General features: G+C 45.1%; 1 protein-coding gene across 7 annotated transcripts in view; it reads left to right on the top strand.

Moving 5' to 3' along the window:
• Positions 1 to 14000, top strand: part of EFCAB6 (EF-hand calcium binding domain 6) — a 252808-nt gene that overhangs the window by 115315 nt on the left and 123493 nt on the right. For all 7 annotated transcript variants that reach the window (XR_015164616.1, XM_086403190.1, XM_086403191.1 and 4 more), the window contains 3 exons: positions 7064 to 7231; positions 10630 to 10689; positions 10786 to 10946. Coding sequence is in view for 5 of the 7 variants with exons in the window: in XM_086403190.1 (XP_086259316.1) it covers positions 7064 to 7231; positions 10630 to 10689; positions 10786 to 10946 (389 nt within the window). In the remaining 2 variants the exon portion in view is untranslated. The remainder of the gene's footprint in view (positions 1 to 7063; positions 7232 to 10629; positions 10690 to 10785; positions 10947 to 14000) is intronic.

The following is a 14000-nucleotide window of genomic DNA, read 5'->3' as shown; positions in this document are numbered from 1 at the left end:
CTCACATGATTTTATGAGTAGAACGTCCCAAAGAACCTTCCAAAAATTATTAGAATTAAACAAAAAACAAACAAACAAACAAAAAACAAAAATTATTAGAATTCATCATAGAATTGAGAAGGTCATTGGATACAGGGTCAATATACAAAGATCAGTAGTATTTCTATAAACTGCAATAAGCAATTGGAAAAAGAAGTTTTAAAATATTATTGCTAATAATCCTTAAAAAAAAGCCAAATACCTAGAAATATATCTAACCAAAAATGTGCAAATCCTCTGTGTTGAAGACTTGGAAGATTGCTTGTACACATAGCTGCCTGCTACAAACTCAGAGTGTGTAGAAGGAAGACATGCTTCTCAGCTCATTCTCTGAGGCCGATGTTACCTTAATACCAAAGCCAGACGAAGAGATCACAAGAAAAACCACAGACCAATATCCTTCATGAATATAGTTGCAAGAATTCTCAAAAATATTAGCAAACCGAACCTAGCAATGTGTAAAAAGGATTAAATGCTATGGCCACATGAGGTTCATCCCAGGATGGCAAGGTTGGTTTAACTTCCAAAAGATCAGTTACCATCACACACAATATTAATAGAAACAAAGGACAGATCTGCATGACCATAAATGCAGAAAAAAAAATTTGAAAAATTCAACACTCATTCATGATAACAACTTTCAACCAACTAGGAATAGAAAGGAAATTCCCTAACCTGATAAAGGGCCTTTATGATAAACCCAAAGCTAACAGCACAGTTGCGCTTCCCTGATGGCTAGTAAAGGATTCGCCTGCCAATGCAAGAGGCTCAGGTTTGAAGGTAGGAAGGAACTGGTGATAGGTGATAGGTAGGAAGGATAGGTGAGAAGGAAATGGCAACCCACTCCAGCATTCTTGCCTGGGAAATCCCATGGACAGAGGAACCTGGCAGGCTATAGTCCATGGGGTTGCAAAAGAGTCTGTCGCAATTTAGTGACTAAACAGTAACAGCACAGTTAATGACAAAGGACTGAATACTCCCCCCAAAATCAGGCTGTTGCTGCTGCTGCTAAGTCGTTTCAGTCGTGTCCCACTCTGTGTGACCCCATAGACGGCAGCACACCAGGCTCCCCCGTCCCTGGGATTCTCCAGGCAAGACTGGAGTGGGTTGCCATTTCCTTCTCCAATGAATGGAAGTGAAATGTGAAAGGGAAGTCACTCAGTCATGTCCGACTCTTTGTGACCCCATGGACTGCAGCCCACCAGGCTCCTCCATCCATGGGATTTTCCAGGCAAGAGGACTGGAGTGGGGTGCCATTGCCTTCTCCGCCCGAAATTAAGAAAAACACAATAATGTCAGCTCTAGCTACTTCTTTCCAACATTATACTGAAGTTCTAGACTTCAGTATAATCGGGAAAGAAAAGAAATAAAAGGCATACACGTTGGGAAGAAAAAAGGAAGACTGTCTTTAATCCCAGACTTGATCTTGTAATAAAAAATTCACATGGACTGCTAGAACTAACAATGAATCCATCAAGGTCACAGGATACAAGCTCCAGGTACAAAAATCCGTTACATTTCCATGAATTAGCAACGAACAATGTGAAAATAAACTTCAGTAAGCAATTCCGTTCACAGCAGCATAAAAAGAATAAGAAACCTAGAAGTAAATTTAACAGAAGAAGGCCAGGTTTGTGTACTGAAAATTATAAAACACGGTAAAAAGGAAAAGAAGATGTAAAAACGTGAAGAGACATTTAATATTCATGGATTAGAACACTCAGTATTATTAAGGTGGCAGTTCTTTCCAGATTGATCTGTAGATTCAATGAAAGCCCATCAAAATTCCAGCTGGCTTTTTTTTTTTTTTTTTGCAGAAATTGTAAATCTGATCTTAAAATTCATCTGGAAATGCAAAGGTTGCAGAAGAGCTAAAACAATTTTGGAAACAAAGAGTGACGTTAGAGTACTTAAACTTCCAGCTTTTGAATCATAGGAAAAAGTTACAGTAATAAAGACAGGGTGGTACCGGCATGGGATAGACATCGATCAATGGAACATAATTGAGGGTATGGAAATAAACCCTCACACTGACGGTCAATTAGTTTTCAACCAATTCAGCAGGTGAAAGAATAATCTTTTCAACAAATGGTGCTGAGACAAGTGGGTATGCCAACACAAGCCATGTAGTCAAAGCTATGGTTTTCCAGTAGTCATGAAGGGATGTGAGTGTTGGACGATAAATAAAACTGAGGACCAAAGAAGTGATGTTTTCAAATTGTGGTGTTTGGAGAAGAACTCTTGAGAGTCCCTTGGACTGCAAGGAGATCAAACCCATCAATCCTAAAGGAACTCAACCCTGAATACTCATTGGAACGACTCATGCTAAAGCTGAAGCTCCAGTACTTTGGCTACCTGATGCGAAGAGCCAACTCTTGGAAAACACCCTGATGATGGGAAAGATTGAGGGCAGGAGGATAAGGGGTTGACAGAAGATGAGACGGTTGGATGACATCACTGACTCAATGGGCGTGAGTTTGAGCAAATTCTGGTAGATAGTGAAGGATAGGGAAGCCTGGAGTGCTGCAGTCCATGGGGTCATAAAGATTCTGTCACGACTTAGTGACTGAGCAATGCAGAAAGATGAAGTTAGACCTTGTCTTTACATTATATACAAAACTTAACTGAAAATGGACCATAAACCTAAATGTAAGAGCTAAAACAGTAGAAGTCTTAGAAGAAGACATATGTGCGATTCTTTGTGATCTTGTGTTAGGCAAAGATTTTTTTAGATGTGATACTAAAAGCATGATCCATAAAACAACAAAATGTATACATTGGACTAATTTAGAATTACAAGCTTTTGTTCTTCAGAAGACACCATTAAGGAGGTGAAAAGACAAACCACAAACTGGGAGAAAACGTATGCAAATTCTATATCTGGTAAAGGGCTTACATCTAGAATATATGAGAACTCTTAGAACTCAATAAGAAGACTACCCAATTTTTAAAATGGACAAGATTTTAATAGACATTTCACCAAAGAATATATAGGAATACCCAGCTAACACAGGAAGCGGAGCTCAGCATTGTTGGTCATCAGGGAAATGCAAATCAATAGGGCGGTGAGAGACCACCTCACACCCCCTGGAGTGGCTACTCTGAGCAAGACAGATAACAGTAGGTGCTGGTGGTGCTGTGGAGACGGCACTCACACCCCTGGTGGGACCACACAGTGGTACAACTGCTACAGAAAGCAACCAAGTCATTTCTTAACAATTTAAAACAAGCGACCACATGACCCAGGAATTCCACTCCTAGACACCTCTGCCCAAGAGAGATAAAAACACATGTCCACGCAAAGGCTTGTGTGCAAGAGCCCACAGTAACATTATTCCTCATTTCCAAACTGGAAACAGTCCAAATGTTCATCAGCTTATGATAATACGAAATGTGCCATATCATACAATGGAATAGTAGTAACCAGAATAAAAAGGAACAAAATACCGATCCATGCAACATCGTGGATGAGCCTCACAAACACGATACCTGTTGAAAGAAGGCAGATGGAAGGTGCATACAGATAAAATGTGGTATGAGCCTATTTACATGAAATATCCAGAAAAAAAGCAAATATGTATAGAGCTAGAAACTAGATTAGTCCCTTAGGATAGGGTAGAAATGCAGAGTGACAGCAAATGGGCACAAGGTTTCTTGGGTGTGATGAAAACACTCGAATTAGAGACTGATAATGGTTGATTTTAGAGCTAACACCCAAAAAAGATGTCCTTTTCATTATAGGGGTCTGGAATGCAAAAGTAGGAAGTCAAAAAACACCTGGGGCAACAGGCAAATTTGGCCTTGGAGTACGGAATAAAGCAGGGCAAAAGCTAATAGAGTTTTGCCCAGAGAACACACCGGTCATAGCAAACACCTTCTTTCAACAACACAAGAGAAATGGAGATGACATCACGAGATGGTCAACACCGAAATCAGATTGATTATATTCTTTGCAGCCAAAGATGGAGAAGCTCTATACAGTCAGCAAAAACAAGACTGGGAGCTGACTCTGGCTCAGATCATGAACTCCTTATTGCCAAATTCAGGATTAAATTGAAGAAAGTAGGGGAAACCACTAGACCATTCAGGTATGACCTAAATCAAATCCCTTATGATTATACAGTGGAAGTGAGAAATAGACTTAAGGGACTAGATCTGATAGAGTGCCTAATGAACTATGAACTGAGGTTTGTGACATTGTACAAGAGATAGGGATCAAGACCATCCCCATGAAAAAGAAAGTGAAAAAGCAAAAGGGCTGTCTGGGGAGGCCTTAAAAATAGCTGTGAAAAGAAGAGAAGTGAAAAGCAAAGGAGAAAAGGAAAGATATAAGCATCTGAATGCAGAATTCCAAAGAATAGCAAGAAGAGATAAGAAAGCCTTCCTCAGTGATCAATGCAAAGAAATAGAGGAAAACAACAGAATGGGAAAGACTAGAGATCTCTTCAAGAAAATCAGAGATACCAAGGGAACATTTCATGCAAAGATGGGCTCGATAAAGGACAGAAATGGTATGGACCTAACAGAAGCAGAAGATATCAAGAAGAGGTGGCAAGAATACACAGAAGAACTGTACAAAAAAGATATTCACGACCAAGATAATCATGATTACACATGTGATTACTCATCTAGAGCCAGACATCCTGGAATGTGAAGTCAAGTGGGCCTTAGAAAGCATCACTACGAAAAAAGCTAGTGGAGGTGATGGAATTCCACTTGAGCTCTTTCAAATCCTGAAAGATGATACTGTGAAAATGCTGCAGTCAATATGCCAGCAAATTTGGAAAACTCAGCAGTGGCCACAGGACTGGAAAAGGTCAGTTTTCATTCCAATCCCAAAGAAAGGCAATGCCAAAGAATACTCAAAACTACCACACAATTGCATTCATCTCACACGCTAGTAAAGTAATGCTCAAAATTCTTCAAGCCAGGCTTCAGCAGTACATGAACCGTGAACTTCCAGATGTTCAAGCTGGTTTTAGAAAAGGCAGAGGAACCAGAGATCAAATTGCCAACATCCGCTGGATCATGGAAAAAGCAAGAGAGTTCCAGGAAAACATCTATTTCTGCTTTATGCACTATGCCAAAGCCTTTGACTGTGCGGATCACAATAAACTGTGGAAAATTCTGAAAGACATGGGAATACCAGACCACCTGACCTGCCTCTTGAGAAATCTGTATGCAGGTCAGGAAGCAACAGTTAGAACTGGACATAAAACAACAGACTGGTTCCAAATAGGAAAAGGAGTATGTCAAGGCTGTATATTGTCACCTGCTTATTTAACTTCTATGCAGAGTACATCATGAGAAACACTGGGCTGGAAGAAGCACAAGCGGGAATCAGGATTGCTGGGAGAAATAGCGATAACCTCAGATATGCAGATGACACCACCCTTATGGCAGAAAGTGAAGAGGAACTAAAAAGCCTCTTGATGAAAGTGAAAGAGGAGAATGAAAAAGTCGGCTTAAGCTTAACATTCAGAAAACTAAGATCATGGCTTCTGGTCCCATCACTTCATGGGAAATAGATGGGGAAACAGTGGAAACAGTGTCAGACTTTATTTTTGGGGCTCCAAAATCACTGCAGATGGTGACTGCAGCCATGAAATTAAAAGATGCTTACTCCTTGGAAGGAAAGTTATGACCAACCTAGACAGCATATTGAAAAGCAGAGACATTACTTTGCCAACAAAGGTCTGTCTAGTCAAGGCTATGGTTTTTCCAGTGGTCATGTATGGATGTGAGAGTTGGACTGTGAAGAAAGCTGAGCACCGAAGAATTGATGCTTTTGAAGTGTGGTGTTGGAGAAGACTCTTGAGAGTCCCTTGGACTGCAAGGAGATCCAACCAGTCCATCCTAAAGGAGATCAGCCCTGGGTGTTCTTTGGAAGGACTGATTCTAAAGCTGAAACTCCAGTACTTTGGCCACCTCGTGAGAAGAGTTGACTCATTGGAAAAGACTCTGATGCTGGGAGGGATTGGGGGCAGGAGGAGAAGGTGACGACAGAGGATGAGATGGCTGGATGGCGTCACCGACTCAATGGGAATGAGTTTGAGTGAACTCCGGGAGTTGGTGTTGGACAGGGAGGCCTGGCATGCTGCAATTCATGGGGTTGCAAAGAGTTGGACATTACTGAGTGACTGAACTGAACTGAATGGTTGATTATTGAAAATCATAAATATTAGTTGTCAACGACTCCTACTTGAACATTAAACAATCGTCACTCCCCCACCAAAAAGTACCCTGAACATACCCTCTAAATTACTTAATTTTCTCCAAGAAAACCTTTTGTCCTTTTCAAGTTTTGGACCCTAAATTTGTAGTTGTCATTCATACACTGCTGTATCACTTAATAAGTCTTTGGTCACATTAATATTCACAATATCTCTTTATGGAGAGATAGGGTCCTTTATTTCCCCTGCCTTTCCAGTAAATAATTTCTCTCAATTTTGATATTCAATTCACTTATTGGTAATTTTTTATTCTGGGAGAAGAAGTTTGCCTCTCAGTATTATGCTCATAACACGTTTTCTTTATGGTGCGTGGCTGAAATTTTTCTCGCTAAGTAATTGTCCATTTATGTAATTGACGAGGTTGGTGGTAGTGCAAACAAGCATAGTTAACGTTATTAGTAAATTGGCAAGTTGTAATTGAATTTCCAGGAAATGCTATGCCTGGTGTGGCTGAGCTGCAGGGTCCTCAGGTGGGTTAGGGCAGGAAAAGCTGTTTGGCTTCTGAGACCAGCAGCATTCAGCCTGCCCCAGGGAGAGGGTCAGCCTCTTTGTTGCCACATCCTGACGAAGAACATCGTAGCAACGGCACTGGCAAAGTTCTAGATTCCCTCCCCCGACTGCTCTTGGCACGTGGGTTATACAGTGAGCATCCGCTGAGGTTTTCGTATTTCAGATCACAATTCTATTTGGCCCCAAATCTTGATTTATTAAGTGCTGCCCAGTACATGTCATGCTTTTCCTTCCTTTTTTTCTTTTTTTAAAACATTCCATTATAATATTTTCATGCTCAGAAACCTGATGGACAGATAACAGGGCAAGAACTGCAACGCATTCTAAATTGCATGGTGGTAAAAATAAGTGATTCAGAATTCAGGGAACTAATGCGAATACTTGACCCTGGGTGCACCGGATGTGTCAACGTCAGCAGGTTTATTGAGCTAATTGAAGAGAGCCCTAAGGTGAGTTTTGCCACAACTTCACGTTTGCTTTTGTTTACGGTAGGAAACTTAAGTGTTGTTAGTGAAATAAGAGATGCAGGTGAGATATGGTTTAAATAACTGAATGCACATTTTACACCAGGGTTAATTTTAATTTTAAGCAAGAGTTGTGTTTAAAAGCTGTTTGATTTTAACTTTTAGTTTCTAAACCTGGATTCGATCCCTGGGTTGGGAAGATCCCTTGAAGAAGGGAAAGGCTACCCACTCCAGTGTTCTGGCCTGGAGAATTCCGTGGGCTACAGTCCATGGGGTTGCAGAGAGTCAGACACAACTGAGCGACTTTCACTTTTCTAAATCTCACTGAGGGATGAACTTTGACATTTCCAAAAACCTTTCCTTGAATGGCAGCACTTGATACCCCAGATACAACTCCTTTTCACAGCATTTCGATAGCACTGCTAGAACCTGCCTGCCCATGCAGGAGATGTAAGAGATGCAGTTTCAATCCCTGGGTCGGGAAGATCCCCCTGGAGGAGGGCAAGGCAACCTACTCCAGTATTCTTGCCTGGAGAATCCCATGGACAGAGGAGCCTGGTGACCTACAGTCGATGGGGTCACCGAGAGTCAGACTTGACTGAAGCGACTTAGCATGAATGCATTTGAAATAAAACAACTGCTTATTGCCTCTAGTGGCACTTTTGTATTTATTTTGGTTGAAAAGTTGATACTTTTGTTATTGTTAATCCTTCTATTAAATCCCTCTATTAAAGGTAACTTTAATAGCTATTTAGCATTTTAAAATTTTAAGGACTTTGAAAAAATCGGATTAGTTTCAGATAATGCATGCCATGGACATTAGCAGAGTTTCGTTGCAATGTTTGTTAAAGACTTCTTTTTACCAGGTACAGGTTAGCTTTCAGTTTAAATACTATGGTTTGTGTGCACTCATGGTAAGTTGCTTCAGCTGTGTCTGACTCTTTGGGAACCCATGGGCTCCTGTGACCACGTGCCTCCTCTGTCCATGGGATTCTCCAGGCAGGAACACTGGAGTGGGTTGCCATGCCCGCCTCCAGAGGATCCTCCCGACGCAGGGATTGACCCACGTCTCTTACACCTCCTGCGCCGGCAGGCGGGGTCTTTACTCCTAGTGCCTCCTGGGAAGCCCATCTTGTGCACATCCTAACCCACGTCACTGGGTCCTTCTTGAGCTGTTTCAGAAGTGAGTCCCGGAGTCCTTTCACCTGCAGAAACAGAGAACTGCAGCTTCTCCAGAGTTCCCCAGTGGGACACAGACTGTGCCAGCTCTTGTGCATCATCGCCTCTGCCCATCACCGCATCCCGGCATATTTTTGTTGTTCAGTTCCTCAGTCATGTATGAGTCTTTTTGACCCCATAGACTGCAGCACGCCAGGCTTCCATGTCCCTTACCGTCTCCTGAAGCTTGCTCAAACTCATGTCCATTCAGTTAGTGACGCCATGCAACCATCTCGTCCTCTATTGCCCACTTCTCCTCCTGTCCTCAATCTTTCCCAGCATTTGGGTCTTTTCCAGTGAGTTGGCTCTTCCCATCAGGTGGTCAAATTATTGGGACTTCAGCTGTAGCATCAGTCCTTCCAATGAATATTCAGGGATGATTTCTTTTAGGATTGACTGCACGTAGCCATCCTTTTTCTTCTTTCTTTTTTAATCAAATCCAATTTTTTTTCCTTAAAAACAAAACTGTAGACATGTGAGAGTGTGCTTTCCACGTGGCCAGCATCGTGGTCAGGGCCTGCTCTAGATCAGACCCTGTCCACCTCCGGGCTTGCAGTCCTCTAACGACTGTAGCCTTGTAGATAAAGCAGAATGTCCCAACGTGATTGACGGAGTGCCTTGTGGTCCACTCTGGCCACCTCTCACAGGGTCTCCTCGCCATCCGCCAGGACCTCGGCCTCCCCAGGCTCCCTCCACCAACCTTAGCATCGCAGCTCCTGCCAGGATCCCCTTCCCACTCCCTCGTCCGGGGCCCTTCAGTAGGTCTCAGCCTTCCCAGCGATGCCCCGGACCCCTCTGATGAAGCCAACCTTGAAGTCTTCAGCCTCACACACCTGTTCCAGCCACGGGGCCACGTTTGTATCAGGATGTTGTCGTGCCTCTCGGAAGGCGGGGTCTACTCTGTTTTCACTGTCAGAGGCACCCTCAAGCATAGTCCAGTGCTAGGCACCCTCACAAAGCAGTGTGTTGAGTGAATGTTAATACAAACAAATGGATTAGAAACATTGGAACACAGAGATGTGCAAATAGAGAAAATTAAGATCACTGCTAATTCTCACATGGAGGAATTGTGTTACGTTTTTACTCACTCTTGCGTGTTCTTCCAAACCTTTATACCTTTATACACACACACACTAGTTTATTGAGTTATAATTGATATATAAAAGTACACAATTTAATATACAGTATACAATTTGATGAGCTGGACATATGTGTGTATATATATATATATTTTCATATATGATATATATTTTATTTTAAAATGAAATATGTAATTGGTGACTTTTAAATTTATCATCAGTTAACATATTGTTAAGCCTTCAGTTCAGTTCAGTAACTCAGTCGTGTCCGACTCTTTGTGACCCCATGAACTGCAGCACACCAGGCCTCCCTGTCCATCACCAATTCCCGGAGTTCACCCAACCCATATCCATCGAGTTGGTGATGCCATCCAGGCATCTCATCCTCTGTCATCCCCTTTTCCTCCTGCCCCCAACCCCTCCCAGCATCAGAGTCTTTTCCAATGAGTCAACTTTTTGCATGAAGTGGCCAAAGTACTGGAATTTCAGCTTTAGCATCATCCTTCCAAACAACACCCAGGACTGATGGTCCTTTAGGATGGACTGGTTGGATCTCCTTGCAGTCCAAGGGACTCTCAAGAGTCTTCTCCAACACCACAGTTCAAAAGCATCAATTCTTCGGCACTCAGCTTTCTTCACAGTTCAACTCTCACATCCATACCTGACCACTGGAAAAACCATAGCCTTGACTAGATGGACCTTTGTTGGGAAAATAATGTCTCTGCTTTTTAATATGCTATCTAGGTTGGTCATAACTTTTCTTCCAAAGATTAGTGTCAGTAAAAATTCTGCTATGTAATATTAAAAGATACAGAGTATTCCCCATTTTTATAATCTAGGTGTTCATTATTTAATTTCTAGGTGATGGATTTTTTTCACGTTTGTTGTACTTTTTAAAATAAGCACAAGTTGAATGTTGTTGTCCTCATTTCCAGACGGGGGCTGGTGGGCAGACACACCTGCTCAAGGTCTAAACTCTTGGCTAGTCAGGGACAGAACCGACAGCCCAAAGTCCGTCTGCCTCCTAAGCCCCCACTGCCTTTATGAGAGACTTGTATTTATACACATTTTCTGTTTCCCAATCAGCTGCACAAAATACCTACCTATAAAGACACCAAGATGCCTCTCTTCCTGGCTTGGGATTCAGTAAGTAAGGCTTTCCTGTGTGGCCCCAGGGTGCTACCTCCCACCCCAGGTTACAAACATGCAACTTGGTAAATATCATTTTTTTTTTCCTGGTAGGTGGAAGAAATTATTCATGACTCGATTGCTAAGAATCTATCAGCTTTCTGTAATATGCTGCGGTCATATGACCTCGGAGACACAGGACTGATTGGGCGAAATAATTTCAAGAAAATCATGCGTGTATTCTGCCCATTTTTAACAACTGAACATTTAGTAAAGTAAGTTTTCAGGTAACAGAATTAGTTCATGTCACGTTTTCCTTAAAGTCTGTTTGATAATTCTAAAGCTTTTTCTACATGTTTTCTGCCATGTTAGTAGGTAGTACTGGTAATAGCTTCTAGTTATTGAGCCTGTACTAAGCCTTGAACGTTGGTTGAGAACCTGGCACATATACTATATGATGAGTCCTCGCCACAAGTGTGTAAGGTTGCGTTACAACTCCTTTTCCGGAGTAAGGAGATGGAGGCCTGAAGAAGTTCAGTGAGTCCTTGGAGACACACAGGAGTGAGCCCTGGTGCCTGGGTCCCATTCTGGTCGCCGTGACTCCTATGGTTTTACTCTTCATACTGTTTACCTCCCAGGGCGTCTGGCTGTGACCAACCAGCCCATAAATGGTAGCCTGATTTATAGTTTATATATGTGATTTATAGTTGATTTTAGTTTAAAACTTACTTTGTGGTAGCTGAGCCGAAGCTGGAGGGGACAGGGATATTAGAGAAAGAAAAGAAGTGTGTCCTGAAGGCTCCATGGGTCCTGCCTGGTGTCTGTTCCACCCTGCAGGTGGAGGGGCTCATCCCCTGCAGCGTTCTGTCACTGCAGATGACCTTGACAACCTGCAGGCTGGAGCGGGACTCAGGCGGGATGGCGCCTGCCACAGGCCACCCTCAGAAACAGGCGGCCAGTGTTCCCCAGGGTGTGGGCAGTGATCTGGGAGATTCCTGTAGGTGGAAATTCAGTGGCATCACAAGGATGCTCTTTCAGTCCTTCCAAATGGAATGTTAAAAGTCTTATTTTTTTACTTTGCTTCATATTACATTGATTTAAAGTGAACCAATTGTTGGCCTCTCAAGTCTCCTTTCTGTGAACACTCATAGCCCCTTTTCCCCGTGGCTTATAAGAAGTGGGAGCAAGGCTTTCCCCATCAGGAGGGGCTTTTGAGAGCTTGGTGTGCTGGGCCGGCTGTTTGCGTCCATCCAGTTTACAGAACTCTTGGAGGAAGATCAGTGTGCTTGGGGCGACGGGAAGAAACAAAGCAAAGGGGAGAAGCAGGTGACAGCAAGTCCAGAGGAGGTTCTGGAGGAGCTCAGGGAGGGGCGAGGGCCTGGGCTGGGCAGCTGGCGGAGGCGGAGGCCACACGGATGTCCGTGTTTGCAGGTCTGGCTTGTGACTTTGCTGTGTGCTCAGTCCCAGGGGAGAGGAAGAAAGAGAGAGAGGGGGAGAGGGAGGGAGAGGGAGAGAGAGAGGGAGGGAGAGCGAGGGAGAGGGAGAGCGAGGGAGAGGGAGAGAGAGGGAGGAGCCCAGCACTGGCCGGGCGGTTCAGTTGTTCTTCCACTTGGTCTGCCACTTTGAGTGTTGCATGAGTCTCCTGCATCTGGCCATCCTGTTATATCAATAAAAAAAAAGTGAAGTTGCTCAGTCATGTCCAACTCTTTGCGACCCCACCAGGCTCCTCCATCCATGGAATTTTCCAAGCAAGAGTACTGGAGTGGGTTGCCATTTCCTTCTCCAGGGGATCTTCCCGACCCAGGGATCGAACCTGGGTCTCCTGCATTGCAGGCAGATGCTTTACCATCTGAGCCACCAGAGAAGCCCCTGTTATATCAATCAGTTCAGTTCAGTTCAGTCGCTCAGTCGTGTCCGACTCTGCGACCCCATGAACTGCAGCACGCCAGGCCTCCCTGTCCATCACCAGCTCCCAGAGTCCACCCAAACCCATTTCCATTGTGTCAGTGATGCCATCCAACCATTTCATCCTGTGTTGTCCCCTTCTCCTCCTGTCCTCAATCCCTCCCAGCATCAGGGTCTTTTCCAATGAGTCAGCTCTCTGCATCAGGTGGCCAAAGTATTGGAGTTTCAGCTTCAACATCAGTCCTTCCAAAGAACACCCAGGACTGATCTCCTTTAGGATGGACTGGTTGGATCTCCTTGCAGTCCAGGGGACTCTCAAGAGTCTTCTCCAACACCACAGTTCAAAAGCATCAATTCTTTGGCACTCAGCTTTCTTTAATAGGTTTACAGAAATCCCTTCATTTACTGGCGGTGGTTGGGGGTAGGGGGTGCGGGGATGTCTAACATGGGGAAAAGAGATGCAGAAGCACCCAGCATGGCGTGCGAGCACCAGAGTACCATGTACACACCATTCTGGAAGCCCGGAGGGTGGGGCCAGGGCACAGAAGGCAAGCAGCTTCCCAGGGACGGGAGGCTGGAACCCGGAGAAGAAAGGGAAGAGCCTTGCAAGACGTGGGGCAGCAGGGGACGCTCCCGCGGGACAGGTGGGCAGGATACATGGGGAAAGCGGCAGGGGCCTGCGGCACAGGGCAGGAAGGGTGGGCGAGAAGGACGGGCACCCCCCCCCAGGGGACCGGAGTCATCAAGTAGGCAGGGTCCTCCACAGGGCCTGAGAGCCGCCAGGACGGAGGGCTCTGAAAATGCCCCTGCCCCGGTCTGCAGGCTTGCAGGATGCGGGTGCACCGAGTCCCTGTCGCCTCTGCCATTCGGCCCACAGCCGAGAAGCGGAGCTGAGGGGCAACCGGAGGCCGAGAGAGGGTCTAGCGGGGGCGAGTTGCCACGCCAGATCTGTGCTCTGTAAACACGGCTCTGGCTCCAGGGACGGGAATGGGTGTAAGGGGGGCAAAGGGGAAGGAAGGGGCCAGAAGAAGGAGGGGCAAAGGACCGTGGGGCCGGCTGCTCCGGGCTGGTCTGGGCAGCAGAGGAACCGCCCGCTGACTCTGGACAGGGAGGCTGACGGCCGAGGGTGGAGGGGTCTCCGGGGATGCCCGGGGCTGCTCGAGAGGTGGGAGAGACAGGGCCACTGAGGGAGCAGATGGAGTTGGCCAGTCGGGGGTGAAAGCGCCAGAAAAAGGGCTGCAGGAAGACGTGGGCCTCAGAGGGGAGTCCGGGCCGGGCCGAGACCCCGGCGTCCTCACACCTACCGCTTGCTCGTTTGTTTGTTCGACAAGCGCTTGTCTGGGGTCCACGGTGGACCAGCTGGCTGAGGTGAGCGGGCCTCGGGCAGGACCTGAGGCCACCACCAGGCAACCAGGGCCCCGGCT

This window comes from Bos grunniens, chromosome 5, assembly GCF_055505025.1.
Source record: "Bos grunniens cultivar Pamir isolate PY7600 chromosome 5, Bosgru_T2T1.0, whole genome shotgun sequence".
NCBI lineage: Eukaryota > Metazoa > Chordata > Mammalia > Artiodactyla > Bovidae > Bos > Bos grunniens.
The sequence above is the reverse complement of the archived record's forward strand: the minus strand, read 5'-3'. Positions and strand labels throughout refer to the sequence as shown.